The 16,704-nt window shown below is 52.9% G+C and overlaps 7 protein-coding genes across 7 annotated transcripts; 3 read left to right on the top strand and 4 right to left on the bottom strand.

The window, feature by feature from the left end:
• Positions 1 to 1,015: 1,015 nt before the first annotated feature.
• CORC01_05869 (uncharacterized protein) lies at positions 1,016 to 2,874 on the bottom strand (the record flags this gene model as incomplete). The annotated part of the gene is made up of 2 exons (XM_022617511.1): positions 1,016 to 2,776; positions 2,839 to 2,874. The coding sequence occupies 2 exons, from the start codon at positions 2,872 to 2,874 to the stop codon at positions 1,016 to 1,018; spliced, it is 1,797 nt and encodes a 598-aa protein (XP_022475929.1).
• A 683-nt stretch (positions 2,875 to 3,557) lies between these two features.
• CORC01_05868 (uncharacterized protein) lies at positions 3,558 to 5,258 on the top strand (the record flags this gene model as incomplete). Its single annotated transcript, XM_022617510.1, has 1 exon — positions 3,558 to 5,258. The coding sequence occupies one exon, from the start codon at positions 3,558 to 3,560 to the stop codon at positions 5,256 to 5,258; it is 1,701 nt and encodes a 566-aa protein (XP_022475928.1).
• A 269-nt stretch (positions 5,259 to 5,527) lies between these two features.
• CORC01_05867 (CT20 family protein) lies at positions 5,528 to 6,761 on the bottom strand (the record flags this gene model as incomplete). The annotated part of the gene is made up of 2 exons (XM_022617509.1): positions 5,528 to 6,468; positions 6,542 to 6,761. The coding sequence occupies 2 exons, from the start codon at positions 6,759 to 6,761 to the stop codon at positions 5,528 to 5,530; spliced, it is 1,161 nt and encodes a 386-aa protein (XP_022475927.1).
• A 433-nt stretch (positions 6,762 to 7,194) lies between these two features.
• CORC01_05866 (Spc97/Spc98 family protein) lies at positions 7,195 to 10,108 on the top strand (the record flags this gene model as incomplete). The annotated part of the gene is made up of 2 exons (XM_022617508.1): positions 7,195 to 7,315; positions 7,374 to 10,108. The coding sequence occupies 2 exons, from the start codon at positions 7,195 to 7,197 to the stop codon at positions 10,106 to 10,108; spliced, it is 2,856 nt and encodes a 951-aa protein (XP_022475926.1).
• Positions 10,109 to 10,498: 390 nt separating this feature from the next.
• Positions 10,499 to 12,009, top strand: CORC01_05865 (DASH complex subunit Ask1; the record flags this gene model as incomplete). The annotated part of the gene is made up of 4 exons (XM_022617507.1): positions 10,499 to 10,586; positions 10,651 to 10,757; positions 10,832 to 11,828; positions 11,885 to 12,009. The coding sequence occupies 4 exons, from the start codon at positions 10,499 to 10,501 to the stop codon at positions 12,007 to 12,009; spliced, it is 1,317 nt and encodes a 438-aa protein (XP_022475925.1).
• A 445-nt stretch (positions 12,010 to 12,454) lies between these two features.
• Positions 12,455 to 12,805, bottom strand: CORC01_05864 (uncharacterized protein; the record flags this gene model as incomplete). Its single annotated transcript, XM_022617506.1, has 1 exon — positions 12,455 to 12,805. One exon carries the CDS (start codon positions 12,803 to 12,805, stop codon positions 12,455 to 12,457), a length of 351 nt encoding a protein of 116 aa, XP_022475924.1.
• A 1,011-nt stretch (positions 12,806 to 13,816) lies between these two features.
• Positions 13,817 to 14,998, bottom strand: CORC01_05863 (uncharacterized protein; the record flags this gene model as incomplete). The annotated part of the gene is made up of 4 exons (XM_022617505.1): positions 13,817 to 13,886; positions 14,216 to 14,362; positions 14,620 to 14,725; positions 14,950 to 14,998. The coding sequence occupies 4 exons, from the start codon at positions 14,996 to 14,998 to the stop codon at positions 13,817 to 13,819; spliced, it is 372 nt and encodes a 123-aa protein (XP_022475923.1).
• Positions 14,999 to 16,704: the final 1,706 nt, after the last annotated feature.

Here is a 16,704-nt window from a genome sequence, read left to right as displayed (position 1 = left end):
GGTTTGGTTTTGTTTGTTCTTGCATTCAGCGCTCCTGATGACCACGGTCTGATGGGATACGAAAAAGAGGGAGGTCGAGGGGTCATATGGTTTCGCCCATAAACTCGATGTTGGTACTCCAACTGCCAGGTCCCGCGATCTTCTACGGGTCTATCTATCTAAGTGGATCAGCTCTGCCCAACTTTCTTCTCTACCGCCACTGAGATCGGAAAGTAGTGGCGCGAGAGATCTCGAGGCTCAGATGGAGTGTTGACTAGGAAAAGATGGAAATAGGTAGTTATGCTCTCTGGGTGTGGGTTGGCTCAGCAAGTCCGCCAGGCGGTACAAGGGAAAATTGACACGGCGGCAGGCCAGTGTGGCGCAAGTTTCAGCGGCTGATTGAACTGCAAGCGGGAGATGACGACGGAGCTGTAAGGATACCTGGAGGCCTTTTTTAGTTTGACCTTGACATGCAACGATACCCATGGTCATTCAACCTACTCTTCCGTTCCGCTGTGATGTGTGATCGTCGATGATACCGGGCGCTGTGGAACTCGTGCCTCGCCACAAGTAAACCATTTTGTCTCTATGTCGAGGGCAACGACAAGCGGCATGTGGATTCATGAGCTGCGTTCGACCTGTAGGAAACGAATGTCAAGGCCGACTCTAACTTGAGATCAAACCCATGGCCAGGTGTCTTCACAACCTCCATATTCCCCTCCAAGCCATACCGGAAGACATTCATTCAGCAAGATACTGACGGCAAAGGCTTCAGCGGTCGCGAATGATGATCAAGTACCTTTACATCATGGATGCCAGAGTGGGCCAGCTTGAGCATACACTCTCTGTAATGTGGAGGTGCAATGACAATAATATTCAGTTTCCTTCTCTCTCACCCTTCGGGTCTTGATAAAATTTACAGACGCAAACTGGCATGGTCTCAGACGACATACATGTACAAGTCTTGGTCTTACAATATCGACGCCCAAAGCTCCTGGGCAAGTACTAGTTACCTCAAACGCACAGCAAACTCCCTTCACGAAGCAACAGGCCCAACCGAGACCTTCTCCTGCCGTGCCCGCGCCTCCTGCTGTGCCTTTTTATCGTGATGCCGCTGGACCCGCCGCTTCTCCGTCATGATGCCCGCGAACCTGCCCTTGGCCCCGTGCTTGATCTTGGTAATCATATCCGTCGCCTTGCCCTTGTCGACGTCATCGGCCGTCAGGGGCTCCTCCTTGGGCCGGAGCTTGTTGAGAAACTCGAGCTGTCCCGGCGTCGGTGGGCCCTTGCGCCAGCGCTGGTAGCGCTGGATAAAGACATGAGGAAATGCCTCAGAGTCGGAGGCGTACTTGTCGCTGCCGTGGACCGCGTCGGTAAAGGTTGCGGCTTTGAGGAGCTCGCGGGGCGCGGCGTAGGGGGATTTGGCGATGCCTGGGGGTAGGGCACGGATCTCGACGGTTTGCCAGAGGAGGGGCCGCTCGCTGTTGGTGTTGGGTTTTGGTTCTAGTTGGGAGAGTCGGATGTACGAGCCGTTTGGCGCACAGAGAACGTATTTGTCTGGGCCGACCTGGACCCACGCATACTGACTAATGGCCCGTATGTGCTTTTCGCCAGATGTGTCCTCGATTAGGTCAAAGACGGAGTCGTAGTCGGTGAAAGTTACCGATCCAGCAGACGCAGTAGGTTGAAGTGCAGGAGTCTCGGAGTAAGCGTGGCCCTGCCGGAGTTGCTCCGCCTCTTTCCTGTCCTTCATCTTCTGTAAGTCGACCGTAGACGCCTTGTTGACAAGCTCGCTTGGGTCCAGACCGAAAAGCGTCGGTGTGGTCACGATACCCGTTTGAAGACTGGACACCATGTCGATGACGTGGCAATCGGACTTTCCCTTGTGTAGCCTCATGCCTCTCCCGATCATCTGCACAAGAAGGTTCCGAGATCGTGTTGGACGAGCAAGAATAACGCAGTCGATATTTGGTATATCGGTTCCTTCCGTGAAGACTCCGCAGTTCACGAGCACAGGAAACTTTCCTTCGCGGAAGGCCTCGAGTATCTCGCTTCTCTCGACTTTGGGTGTGTCTCCTGTCACGAACCTTGCGTCATAGCCGTGTTTGCGGAATGTCTGCGTCAGGCCAGCGACGTGTGCGAGGTCGACGCAAAAGACTAGTGTCGATTTCCGATCCGATGCCTTGGCCAGCCAACTTCGCACGGTGATTTCGTTGATCTGGTCCGTGTTGACGACTCTTGACAGCTCCCCTTGTTGGAAATCGCCATTGACGCCATTTTTGACCCTAGATAGATCCGCCGTCGATTCCACGGTGGTAAAAACAACATCCGACAGCCACTTGTCTCCAATCATGTCAACATAGTCCTTGTGATAGACAATCTGGTCGATAGCGGCGCCCAACTTCAGACCATCGAACCGAGAAAAGGTGGCAGACACGCCAACCAAGGATGGTGAATCCAATCTCTTACTTTCGAGTCCAAAGTGCCGCAGGACTCGCATGTAACCTGGAGCTACGATGTGGTGCGCCTCGTCGACGAGTACGAGCTTGAATCTTCGCGGGTCGAACTTTTTGAGTCGGTCCCCTGACGTGATACTTTGCAGGCTGGCAATGGTGATGTCTGCAGTGCCGGAAGCATGCATGGAGCCCATCTCAATCTCCACGGTGCTGTTGGGATATTCATTGGTACAGTGCCTTGCCGCCTGCTCAACAAGTTCTCTCCTATGGGCGAGGATCAGGGTCTGCGTGGCGAGAGTTTGTTCTGGTTGAATTCTTTGAATTAGCTGGGTGAAGATAACCTGAGACCGTTAGACTGCAGTCATCAATGTTACATCATAAAAGCTGACCGTCTTGCCACTACCGGTAGCGAGTGATATTCCCAGTCTCTTGTGTCCATTTTTGAGAGACTGTAGGACAGATTGAATACATTCTTCTTGATAATCTCTCAGCCGTATCTTCGAGCCCGCGAACCGTATCCCAGCAGAGGGAACATGTCTCTTGAGAGGGCTTTCAACGAGGAAGGGAAAAATTAATTTATTTACTGTAAGAGAAGGCCTCAGAAGCTTTTGTGTGGCAAATGGTATCATGTTGCAATGGTCTCCATTCTGCAAGGACTGGAAGATGAAGGAGTGTGTATAATCAAGTGTAGTTGTCACTGTTGCGGAAACCTGGATGAGCGTTGAACGCAAGGGTGCGCAGTTGCTCCAATCGAATGCCTAAATTTGTCCCCACAGGCATGGACAGCACTTTGGCAGTTGTACCTGAAGTCCCCTAGTAACGCAAATACGAGACTTCTAGGCACATACCTGTTAGGAAAGCACAACGAGCAAGTTGTGGTCCCTCGACCTGGAAATATTCAATCTTCTAATATTAGTGAGGCAGCGTTCATCTCACGTCAAGGCGGCAGACATTATGTATCTGCAAGGCAGCCACCAGTAGCATTCACCAAGCCTGGAATCCAACAAACGGAACTCGGTGCTTATGCGGCATCGATCTCTCCTCTGTATTGGTGTTTCCATCACAACATGTATGCGACACACCGCCTAGGCCGAATCGTCGACTGCAAAGTTTCTGACGAACATGAGCATGGAGCCGGACCACGATTATTTGCCAAAAGAGGACGGTTCTGGGGAACATGAGGACGTTGAAAGGTCACCATCAAAACGGCAAAGAACTGAACGCCGGCGACCGCACTCCCCGTATTCAGTCGCATCGTCCAGCGACGATGAAAACGGCACAGATGAGGGCCGCTCACCGCACAAGCGACGGGCGCAAAATGAGATCGTGGAGCCAGTTCTCAAACGTCACAAAGGCGTCTTCAACAATAACTACCTCGATCTCTTGAACAAAGATATTCAGGACATCGTTCATCAAACGACAGTCGGGGGAGACGAGGCTATGCCACCCTCGCAGATTGGCTTAACGACTTGGACCTCCTACGAGAAGACACTATTCTTCGAGGCTCTCTCAAGGCTTGGAAAGGACGACATACGGGGTATCTCGGCCAGAATTCATACCAAGAGCGAGATCGAGGTCCGCCAGTACATTGTCCTCCTGCAAGCGGCCGTCGAGGGGAGGGACAAGGAACAGGATGGGCGCAACAAGCGAATCCATCTAGTAGACTACCCAGCAGCCCTCGAGATCAGCCCGCTATGCTGCCACGCGCTCGACGAAGCAGCCGATGCACTCTCTTTCCGCCAGGAACGGCACGAGGAGCTCGTCGAACAGAAGAAGTGGGGTGAGTGCTGGAACATCAACTTGGAGCACGCGAAACGCATCGAGGGCGACCACGGCCTGGAAAAGAACCCGACGTTTGCGAGAGATCACGGACTGGCATTCACCGAGATCCTTCGGGTGAAGAGTTTCCTTCGGCTTCCCGAGCGCATCTTCATGAACGCGTCCAACGCCGAAAACAATTGGCAATATGTCAGCGAGGAGCCGCCGACGATCAGGGCGACCGCACTGCAGGATTTTCACTCCCTTCTCGTCTCTGTTACCAAGAAGATTGTCCTCACTACGCTCTTCATTGCTCAATCTCGGATCCGGGGCAAGAAGCAAGTTGAACCATCCACGAGGAACCTGGTCAGGCGCAAGGACGTCGAGGCAGCAGTTGCATCGTTGGGAATGAAGCAGAACAGCAACGAGTTCTGGACGACATGTGCACGCAGGCTACGACTTGACGTCTGGGATGACGAGGCCGAAGAGGTCGGCGACGACGAGTACGATAAGCCAATGTCGTACGACCGCGTAGAGAGCGTCTTACGTAGCGGAACGGATACCCCCGAGTCCCTAAGTACCGGCGACAAGCCTCCGACGCCGCAGATCAAATTCGAGGATAGCGAAATATCGGACTCGGCGGATGATGAGGGCTCCATCTCAGAAAGGTCGAGTAATGAGGCGTCTGCTGTCTTGAAAGATGCAGAACGCGAGGTTGCCGAGGAGGCCAACGAGGTACTCATTTACTCCGCTTACGACTTCCCCGAGACGCATCGCACAAGAGAAGCCTTGAAGAATAGGATTAGGAACGAGCTGGCGCAGGAGGCTCACGCGGAGGCTGAAGATGCAAAGGCAAGCCACGAGTGTGAGTCGGACATGTGGCGGCTTCTGCAGCGGCAGCCCCCAGAGCCGTTGATCACGACGCAGGCTACAAAGCCTGATAGGTACATGGCCAAGGGGGTAGAAGATCTCTACGATGTTGGGCGGAGATGGAGGGAGAAGTTAACATACCACAGCGAGTGGGAAATGCTCGGCAAGTCCCGGCTCCAGGACAAGACGGCCTGAGCCTCGGTTTAGTTATTGACATTGGTTTCTGTTTTTGATACCCATAGACTTGGATTTACCTACCTTTCTTTCTTCGTCAAGACCGTATCATGCTATCCTATACTATCGAGGGAAACCGAGAACGAGGCTTGTCCACGTACAACATTCATGCTGAGTGAGTGAGGCATTTGCAAAGTCGCACTTCGCGACGGGTATCGTTATCCACAAAGATCTTTATGGACAGCCGCCAGATTGCTTGCTGTCCCAGGTCGAGTCGAATTTGACTCTTGCTAACGTCCCCGGCCCCGTCCTCTGCCTCGGCCCCTGCCTCTGCCGCGACCTCGAGCAGCCCCTCTCGTTGACCGCGACACCGGTGTCCCGCTGTCCTCGGCGCTTTCCTCTTCCTCTTCGTGGTTTTCCTCCTCGTCTCCCTCATCAGAATCTCCAGAGCCGCCGGAGTCTCCACTTTCATCGGAACCGCTGCCATCGCCTTCCTCTTCTTCGTCCACTTCATCTCCATCTTCGCCGTCTTCTTCCTCTTTGTGACCATCTTGCTCTTCATCATTAGAATCCGAGTCGTCCTCATCCTCGTCCGAGTTCTCGTCATCGTCGTTATCTTCTGAGTTCGTCGAGTCGGCCTTTTCAGCCTTGCCAGCTTTACCACCCTTCTTGGGTTTCTCTGCCCTTACTGGCTTCCTTTTCGGCTTTTCAGCCTCCTCGACCTTCTCAGCTTTCTCAGCCTTGGCCTTCCCAGCAGCCCTCTTTTGACTCCTGGCCACCCGCGCCGATTTTGGCGGCGGCGACGCAGTTTCTGTGCCAGCATCTTCCGTATCCTCAACGGTGCTAGCGCGAGTCTTGGTAATTGTGGAAGCGCGTTTCCTCCGCCTGGTGTTCCCGCCAGCATTGCTACCACCCGGGGACGGCGGAGGTGGTGTGAGCTCGAACTCTGGTGGTGAGGTTGGAGGTTCGCTGGGATCGGCTAGGCGACGCTCCATCATCATCTCGTCGAATTCATCGTAGGGGAGAGAAAACTCCTTGAAACGATCGTCGTAATTGTCATCCTCTTGGGCGTCGTAGAAGTCTTCTCGCTGGTCGATCGTTTTAAGGTCATATAAGGTACGTAGCTTGGTCCAGATGTGGGGGATACGTGTGTGGGTGTAGAAGTCGGGGTCAATGCCGTGGTTCCGCAAGTGCTCGCTGATAGCAATCATTCTGAAATGTTTGTGCATGCCTACAATGTGACTGTTAGATCCAATGGAGCTCGTTGGAACATGGGAATAGAAGCATAGAAACGGCAGACCGACCCGCTGGTTTCCACCGGATGACTCCTTTGTAGAGTGATGAAAGCTGATCGTCGGTCCAAAGATTATTTGGCCATTCATCTGCAGAAGGCTTCACTGGAGGGGCGCTCGCTACAGGAGTATCGGCAGCTGGGGTATCGACATCCATGGCATCTTCGTCGCGAGCTGGCGTCGGCGTTGCGACAGCAGAGACGCTGCCACGCACCTTCTTTTTGGGAGGCATGGCAGCGAGGGCCAGTGGCGCATCTCCAGAGAGATTCCTTTTCCTGGATTGTGTCGCGTGGAGATGAGATGCTTGGTGATGATATGGAGGTGGTAGGGCTGTCGTCCAAAGGCTATGACAATCGTTGTTGGAAAAAGAAGCTTCTGCGTCTGAGAGCTCTAGCGGGTTGAGGCATTGGGAGCTCTATTGGTCCCACTAGTTTGCTCTCCCACGTAGCAGGGTAGGTACCTTTAGGTTCTACAGCCGCTTCTGCGGGGAGGTAGCTTGTGCCTGAAAGTGAGACGCGCCAGTCGCGTCGCGGGGCCCGTTGATATAGAAGAAACGTCATATACTATCTGAACCCCCAAAGATGCGGTGTCACTGAAAGCAGACTTTGCGCCCCATATCCGCCTACGCGAATGTTTAACATCGCAACACCACCGTTGGCGCAATCATGGTAGACGAAGATGACATTTCGAACGTCTTTGCAATTCCAGACTTCCGGGAGCCGTCCAAATGGCTTGAGAATGAACTGCCCTTGGCCGACAGTGGCTTCTTTGCTCTCGACCTCAGAGGTGCAACCCCTCAGACTCAGAACCTATGGTTCGCTTTACTGACGCATGGTGTTTCTAGATGAGGAGTCCTCGTCTCGTTTCAATCTGCCCGAACCTCAACCTAGCGAACTGTTCACTCTCCCTGCTATAGACCCTGCCCTGCAGCAGGAGGAGCCGAACACGGCCGAAACACCTGATTTCACTTTCGAAGAACCTCCGGCAAGGGAAGAGGAGGAAACGGGCGACTTCTGGCTGGAATTTGACAAACCTGCGCAGAAAATACCAGAATACAAGACGTGGGAGGGCTTCGAGTCTCTCAGCAATCTCTCGGCGAAGCCCCTGTTCATAACGGAAGCTGGGCCCGGAGCGTTTGATGCCCTGATTGGGCTCAAAGAGGATCCTCTGCGCATTGGAAGCATTGGCTTCGCGGTGGTGGAGGCCGAGACATATTGCAACGCGCTACTGGCTTTGGCTCTTGGAAGAGAGTCGGTATTTTTCTCCTGGCAAGATGAGCAAGAAACTTTCAAGCCAGCCTTGCCTCAAATCAGGATACCGGCATATTCAGGCAAAGCTGTTCAGGAAGTTCAGCGTTCATGCCTAAAGTGCGGAAACACATACCGCCAGCTCCGCAAGTTTGTCGACGGTACATATTTGAAGAACCCGACTCCATGCCGCGTTGCTCTGGCGAGCGCTGTGGACAAGGCCCTGTTGGTGATTCAGAGCAGTGTCGCCTTGCATCGCCGACACCCGCGGTCAATTCTTCAAGTTCAATCGCTCGTCGCGAATATTTACACTATCTTGCGTCAGTTCGAGTCATTGGTGTCAAAGATCCGGCGAGGTCATCTGGACGAAGATGTGTTCGTCATCGTGTTCCAGCAGGCTCAGTCTGCCGAGTACGCTGAGACCCATCTCAGAGACATGATGCGAGAAGTCCTCCGGCGAGTATCAAAACCCTGGATTGAGCTTGTCGAAGAGTGGATCGGCACACGGCGTGAACTTGGCGTGCCTCTAAGCAAGCACGAAGTAGGAAGACAGAAAGGCTTCATCAAGGTGGAATCCGAGACCTATATTGACGACTTCGGTGACGAGGTTGCCGTGGTCGACTTCCGCCTTGATGCGAAGCGAATACCCAGCTTTATTCCAGAAGACGTTGTCAACTCTCTATTCGAGGTTGGACGAAACCTTCGTTTTATAAGGTCAACTCACCCTGAACATCCTTTGGCGCAAGACAGCGTTATCTCTTCAAGTGGGCCTCCCACTGTTGAGTGGCTGTTTGACTGGAACTCGATCGTGCAGTTGGAGAGGAGAATACGATCTTATGAACGTGCAGTTGGTGAAGCCGTCAAGACATTTTCTTTGCAAGCATCTGCCGAGGTCGAGGCGCCAGCTGGGCCGATAGCAAGTTCAAGGACGTATCAACTACAGCTATTTGGCCTGGATGAGGAGCAGCTGCAAAGTAAGCTGGTCGCATCTATCCAGGACTTTTCAAAGCCAATTACCGATTCGACGTCAGAAGACCTGTTGGGTATCATCATCAGGGAGCACTTGTCTGATATCACAACCGAGATTGCAAGTGCCGGAACCGAGTTTACACCGCATTGGTCATTACTTCCGATCCTCTCATTCGGATCCATCATATCTGCGCAGTGTAGAGTCGTGGGCAGGGAAAGTCTCAAATTGCTCTTCACATCCCACAACTTGCGGGAGCATCTGAAGCTGCAAAAAGAGTTTCACTTGTTGGGCAATGGATTTTTCTGCAGCCGTCTCTCCCATGCATTATTCGACCCAGATCTCGAGACAGCAGAGAGACAATCTGGCGTTGCCCACCAAGGAGGAGTCATGGGACTACGGTTAAGTGGCAGGGACACTTGGCCGCCCGCCAGCTCCGAATTACGCTTAGCACTGATGGGAGTCTTGACGGAAAGCTATGAGGGACCTCTTGACGAAGGCCTGAAGCCTCGGGATGGCGAAAAGAGTGAGCTTCCTGGGGATCTCAGTTTTGGAGTCCGGGGTCTATCAAACGAGGAAATCGACAAATGCATGGATCCCAGCGGATTGGAGGCCCTGGACTTTCTCCGGCTGTCCTACAAGCCACCAGCAGCCCTGGGAGCTATCATCTCACCCGTAATTCTGGTGCAGTATGATCGAATCTTCAAACTGCTGCTCCGAGTACTGCGGATGCAATATACTGTCAACCGTATTTTCCGTGAGGTCACGGCCCGGGAGTCGGGCTGGCAAGATGTCGAAGACATATCTATCCGCTTCTGCTTCGAGGCTCGTCACTTTGTTTCCAGCCTCAGTTCCTACATCTTCGATACTGGCATCGAAATGCCGTGGCAGGGGTTCGAACAATTGCTAAGCCAAGTTGAGATCGATCTCAAAACTGAGGACCACAATACGCTCTCTGGCTCGGTACTCAACCCTGACCGCTTACGGGAACACCATTCTCAAGTGCTCGATCGAATTATGCTAGCACTACTTCTGCGCAAGCGGCAACAGCCAGTGCTCAAGCTTCTCGACGAAATTTTCCGCATCTTGTTGAAGTTTGCCCAGTACTCGAGACTCCAAGCCGGTGGGCGAAAATCTCGTGGCCAGGATGCCGCCACTGCGAAGGGCCTCTATAAGACGTTCAGGCGGAATGTCGAGGTTTTCCTGGCGGTTTGCAAGGGCCTGAGTGAGAAGGGAGATTACGGAATCAAGAAGGATATAGTTGGAGAGAAGGCGAGTTCGGGAAGAGTTGACGCGCTAGAGGAAAATCCTATTTCTCAGCTGGTTCTGAAGCTGGATATGTCTGGCTATTACTCCAAGCCATGATCGTTTAATGAGGGACGGTTGGGATTATTGATGAGCAGATAAGATACCCCAGGCGTGTGACCAATAATCAGCCACTGTCTTTCGACTACATAGTTTTCCCTTAATGAGGAGACTACTAACCTGAGTTCTGGTGGCAGAGGGTTGTGATGGCAGACAGCGCCGATCCGGGACAGTAGAGAACGGGGTGCCCCGTCATAGGGATGCCCGGGCCCCCTCCTAGGTAAGGTAAGGTAAGCTACCTTACCTGGCAATGCCCCGCATCGCGTGTCCCACCTGCCCGCGTTTGTTGATTTACTTCCCTCCTTTGGACGAAACGTGCACTTGAACAAAACAAATCAAATCTGTTTTATATTACCGACAAGCTCAACAATCGCCGGAAACACTGACACCATGGCTCGCCCTGGCCCCTCAGCACGGCATCTGACTCTCACGGAAGAGTTGGAGAAGTTGGAGCAGTCCATCACACTGACGCTGCAAGGTAAATACTTCGCATGAAAGGAGACTTGCTCGATCGATGTTCCATCGGCTGACCTGTATTCAAGAAATCGACCACAATTTCAGCAAGGCACACCGCATCGTCACCACGAATATTCTGCCCATTGTAGAGCAATACGGCGAGCACTCGCGAAATGTTTGGGATGCTTCCAAGGTGCGTTGCACTTCATCGGGTGCCCTCCTGCTACATTGGCAGCCCTGCATTACTGACACATAGCGAATCTGCAGTTCTGGAAGCAATTCTTCGAGGCCTCAGCCAACGTTTCCCTCTCTGGCTATGAAGAACAGGCCAACAATGAGGACGATCAAACTGGCGCAACCGAGGAGTCGACCGTTCAAGAAGAAACTACCATTGACTACACCCGCACACCCCAACAACGCCCTGAAGGCGCCGAAGACATGACCGTAGTCTCGGCCGCCGACTCCACATTCCGCGCAGACGATTCTGTTCTCAACGACAATGACCTTACGGGCAGCACGCCTCAGCCGCCCAAAACCAAGACGATGAAGCCGCAGTTCTCGAACCTCGAATCCCCCTACGAGGCGCTCAAGCGCGAGCTGAAAGGCGAACCACCTGCGCCACACGAGGAAGACGACGAGAACGAAGACCTGGGTTTCGAGGAAGACTCGACGGTTCTGTTCGCGCAGCATACGGCCCGTCTGCCGGACATGTCTATGACACCGCGCTCCTCGTTCGCGCCGCCGCCGCAGCAACAGAGCCACAAGGACCCGCTAATGCACCGCATGCTCGACAAAACGTTCCGCATTCAGGCCACGCCGCACAAGGGCCCTGCCTACCGCGTCTCCCCACTGAAGCGTGACGACAGGAACAAGGAGAAGGAAAGCTTGCCTGCATGGCAGCAGGACTCGCCCATGTCGTCACCAGTCATGGCCGTCCCAAAGCTACGTAGTGAGGCTTTTATGTCTCCGGTCAAGAGCAATGCCCGGCAGCGTCTTGCTGCCGCGACTGCATCTGCGGGACCGCGCACTCCGGGCGTGAGCGTGCAAACGCCAGGTGGGGCGAGGAAGACCAAGGACGTGTTTGCTACCAAGGGCAACTACGATGACGATACAACTACAGATCTAGGTGCCAATTTCGAAAAGCAGAAATACGAGATTGACTGGGAGAGCGACAGTGATGAGGGCCATGCGCTGTATGGCGGTATGAGTCCGCCTAAAACGATCCAGTTTGCGCTTCCCCCTTCGAAACTACTTCAGACACCTGGTGAGTGGCCATCTGTTACTTCAGTAGCTGATCCGCTTGCTTACCAAAAGTACCAGCTCGCGAGGCAAGCAAGCGTATTGTCGACGATATTCTACTGACAGCAGGCGCCGAGCCGGAGAGCTCAGAGTACAGTCCTACAATGGTCAAGATGAACGAGGACATTCTCAACGAGAGCTTTTGATTCAATAAAACTTTCAATGGTAACCGGCGAAGGAGAAATTCTCGACCGATGAGAGTATAAAAGGTTGCCTTACTGATAGGCTAGATACCCTTGGTTACATAAGTGAAATCCATTCATTCTGATCCAGACCCCCGAGATTCATTGCTTCCACCCTCACTCTAAATACAAAGAAAACGAAGCGCTAATGTGTCAGCGTTTTCTTACTTTCAACACCTCGAACAACGCAAGGGGCATATTGAACCAGACAAACTCCATCCGAACGACCGTGTTTTCATCACGGCCGTCTAATAAACAAAAAGATTATTCCTATAACTCCCGTAAGAACCATCATACAAACATGGTGGCGGCATCCCTCGAAACATGGCAATTTCTTTACCGCCGCCTTTCACGTGGGCTTTATCATATTCGAACATTTGAAGGGTCTTGTTGTTGCCGGCATGGCTCTTTACAAGTTGCGACGGACAGATGACGGCCAGTATGCAGCCTGTGAAATCATAATCTGAGTATTCGCGTCCTCAGCGGCCCGTTGCCGGGCGATTAGGTTCGGAGACTTCTTGGATGATGATGTCGATGAACTGGAGTTCTTGCTCATTTTGCTCTTGAGGAGCGAAATAGAGCTGCCAAAGCTCGAGACTGAGGCGGCGTCGGCATCCTTTTGGTAGGGTGAGGAGGCTTGCGGGCGGGGGGAGCTGTTGCTGGAGGCTTTGTTGCCCTGTTGTAACGCGGAGAGAAGGGTGTAGCTGTGACGGCTGTCCCCGGTGATGGAGCTGGAGAAGGTGGAGTGCATTCCGGACATGGCTGCCGTGGTGTTTGGTACTGGTGCTGGTATGGGTTGAGGTTTTAATGATGGCAATTGTTCAGGTGATGGCCTTGAAAGCTTGAATGGCCAAAGATATCTTGATATTAGGGAATGGTATTGGTCTGTTTGTCTAGTTGGTCTGCTTGATGATGAGGATGATTCGAAACACAAACCTGAGGACAAGATGGAAGCCTCTACTTATACCAAGTCGATCCTTGCGTTTGGAACTCGAGTCTCTAGAGTACGGTGCTTACATTACTTCCACCCACCTCGAGTTTGGGAGGTGGATATGGATCCAATGAGGTGGCTTTGGAAACCCGGGCACCAGAACCCCTGGCTGCGCGTCTTGACCCGTCATCGGTAGTCGTGGATCATTGCCTTTGCTACTCGGAGGTGTGGAGCAGGAAAGCGCAGGGTAAAGTCACGCGTGGTTCACCCGCGTCGCACGCAAGCTGCCGGCCGGAGGTAGGGAGTGATGCGGTCCAAATAGCGGATAAGCCTACGACAACCATACCGGGCGGCATTCGCGGACAGGGGTTGAACGAGTATAGGGACGGAAATGCAGTACAGGAACCAATAGACGTTGTCCGGTAAGAGAGTCAGAAACCGCGTGAGTCATTACGCACGGCTTGCGCCTCATGCGCCTCGCGCAGGCATGGCAGCCTCACAGAGTCACAGATGCGGTTTTTTGCTGCTATGTGATGCCGGAGGTGCGTATCTGTGTACTCACCATTCATGTAAGCAGTAGTAATACCGGGCAGGTGTGCAGGTCCCCTGGAGAAGATCATGTTGGGGACCACAGGGGGAGGGCGGGGGTAAGGTAAGCGCCCCGGGATGAAGATGCGCCGTATGATGCATTGCGTATGCTTACGGATAGGGTTTGATGGAGACTGGTACCCGTCCCTCACCAAATCTCAAATAGTTCAGAGCTGGCACATGGCTGCTGACAGGCATGCCAGCCTGACGAGAAGCTCAGAGCTCCAGGCTATTCGGCCTGAAATTGCGCAACTACTTCTCAGGCTCCAGCGGCACGTCCATGACAACGAATTGTATCAGTGTGCGTTGCGAAAGCTTGTGGCTGGTTCATCACAAATGCCATGGGCGGCGTCATGAAGTCGGCGGAAGATGTGCTTGGCGGCCGGGGTAGCTATGGTAGTCCTCGCGATGCCTGGCCACATCTGCGGTGGAAGAATTCCCTCCTTTTTTTTCTTCTTTCTTTTTTTACTATGGACAGTTCACTGCAGACCTTGCTTTGCACTGCAAATTTTGTCCGGCCTTCGTATTTTCTCTTACACGACCTTGGGTCGCCGTAGCAATCTGCATGCCGCTCATGGGTATCAGAGCTGGCTCACTTCGAGTCACTACCCCACTGCCTTGCATTTCGGCACCTAAATTCAACGGATCTACCTACACTTGTCCCCTCCAGATGGTGTCGTCAGGCCCAGTGGGGCCGGTGACGAAAGCTCGCCGGTGCCGACTCGCCTATTGGTAAGGCACGCCTTTTCTCCGTCGGCGTCCTCTTCGGAACGCCGACGGGTCATGAGTTTCATCAGCCTTTGATCATTGCAATTGGAAATGTTCACTGCCACGGCGATCCAATGGATGATGGGGCATTCCGGCTGTCACCGCCTTGCATGCGGTTCCTAGCCCGTGACCATAGGGGAAAAGATCAGATGACAGCCCGGCGAGGATTGAACGGGCGTTGATCGTCCAAAGACCCAGACTCAATTCGAAAACTTTCGGCATCGGGCCGGGAAACTATGTTCTCTTCAGCTAAAACAAGCTTAAATTTGATAGAACTCCTAACCTACTTCTTCGCAGGCGACCACGCAATGTCGCTGTCAGTGTTGTAGTCTGCCGTCGTCGGATCCCTGACGGGGCCCCATGGCTGGCCGTGGCTGGGTAGTTGCGGCGTAGCTGTACACAATGCGACGCGCAGTTCGTTGATGGGTTCGATGCCTCGGGTTCGTCAGTTGTATATTTCATTAAACCCTGTCCGCTTGAGTCTTACTTCGTTTGCATGTCTGTCGATTTCACTTGCCCCGTCTTACCCGTCACAGTACTCACTTCTTCAGATACAACGTCATCGCGCCCGGCTCGGCAATACCATCGTCGGCCGCTCCGTATGAGACTTCACTTACACCGAAGCATTGTCGCGCTGCCACGGTCCATGGTAACGCCGCCTAACATACGCTCCCACCCTCGATTCTCTTCTGGTTCGACTTGATAAACTGCTGGGAGCCTTTTCTGGTCTTGCTAGACTGCGCACTGGTATTAGTCAGGACTGCCCGGCAGAGTTGAGAATCCGTTCTCAATTACCCAGCAGAGCCATATCGTGATTGCCTCAGAATCGCAATCTATATGATGCAGGTGGCTTACGAGGGAAGACTATGGCGAACAATCCTAGACTCCCGACTTTGGCATTCGTAGAGAAATTGTATCATGTTTGAACTGTCCCAAGGACTGTAGACGCGACGAATGAGATGATGTAATACTCAGTATGACGTTTCCCTAGCCGTTCAAGACTCGAAAGTTGACACGGATATTGGGACAAATTGAAGGTCTGAAACCCTTAGATGTGATTACAGAGAACCCACAGCTTCGTGTTTGAATTGAGAAAGGCCGTGGGCCTTGTACAGCTACCTAGCAAGACCGGACTCTCTCGGACTGTAACTGGCAATAAGATGATGACTGTACGAGGAAAACTAGCCGAAGTAAGGTACCCAAAGACAGAGAAGATAGATTCACCAAAAAATGATGACAATCAAGTAGCTTCGAGTTCGACTAGCCAAACAAGCCTGAAAAACTCTAGTCCCGTCTCGGTGGAAATGTGGTCTGTGTCAGTCAGACGACAGGCGCTCCACAAACCTTAATCAGAGCCTCAAGTTGGGAAAAAGGGGCGTCATGACGTTCTGTCAAGTGGTCTAGAGCAACGCTTTAGACGCTGCAGCAAACGGGAAGGCAGTGGCTGCTCATGGCATTACCTTAAGGTACCACGTGCTTAGGTTCCCCGCCATGCCTCAATCGGAGCAGCTTCTTATCGGCGGGATTGCGGGTTCTCGTATTCGTATTACCACGTGACCCGTAACGCAGTAGGAGACGGACGCCGAAAACAGATCAGACGGTTTGATTGGCCGGGCCGCCAGATCGCACAGGTCAGGGGTAGCTGCCGTTCCTGATGGATTGGCCAATCGATGAGCTCCCGCCGCTGTCAGACGGGTCGCTTTTGCACAACTCTTTGCTCCGGAAGAGAAATTACAATCCATGTTGGTGAGCGGAAAAAAAATTCTCTTGGGACGAGTTGTGTATACATTATGAAATATAACTAACTGCTTCGCCGGGTAAGTAGTCCACAGAGTGTGTATTGGCATATTGAGTCGAGGGTGGTCAAGTCAAGTCACCGACAGGCGCCACAATTCCGTGGCGGGCGGAAAGTAGATGCTTGTAGCTGGTACTTTTGCCTGGTGCAATGGCTGCGTTGCCGGCGTTGGTTTGCTCGGGCGGTGGGTTAGGGGACACATGGTTGACAATGGGACTCGAGCTAATTGGACATGGCTTTCTCAACTTGACTGAGCAGCGCTCGGTGTGCATCACACAAGACAATGTTTCCGTATCGAAGAGATAATTGAGAAAGAAGGAAGGCAAAAAAAGCGACGAACCGCCGAATCATTGAATAACCCCGCGGTTCCTCACCTCACCCAGGATGAGTGCCAGCGGTTTGGGTATGAATACGTGGATAGGAGCAATAGAAAGATTGGCCCATGAAAGCTTCAATGTCGCATCACTGCTTGGTGTGCTAGATTCAGGGTCACGAACGAACCCGGGGACTCGATGGGCGGTTTCTCGCGTGTCAAACGATTATTATGTGCGTGTGAATGTTCGGAGGCGAGCTGCCC

This window comes from Colletotrichum orchidophilum, assembly GCF_001831195.1.
Source record: "Colletotrichum orchidophilum strain IMI 309357 chromosome Unknown Scaffold_42.1, whole genome shotgun sequence".
NCBI classification, from domain to species: domain Eukaryota; kingdom Fungi; phylum Ascomycota; class Sordariomycetes; order Glomerellales; family Glomerellaceae; genus Colletotrichum; species Colletotrichum orchidophilum.
This window is presented reverse-complemented; position numbering and strand designations above follow the sequence as displayed.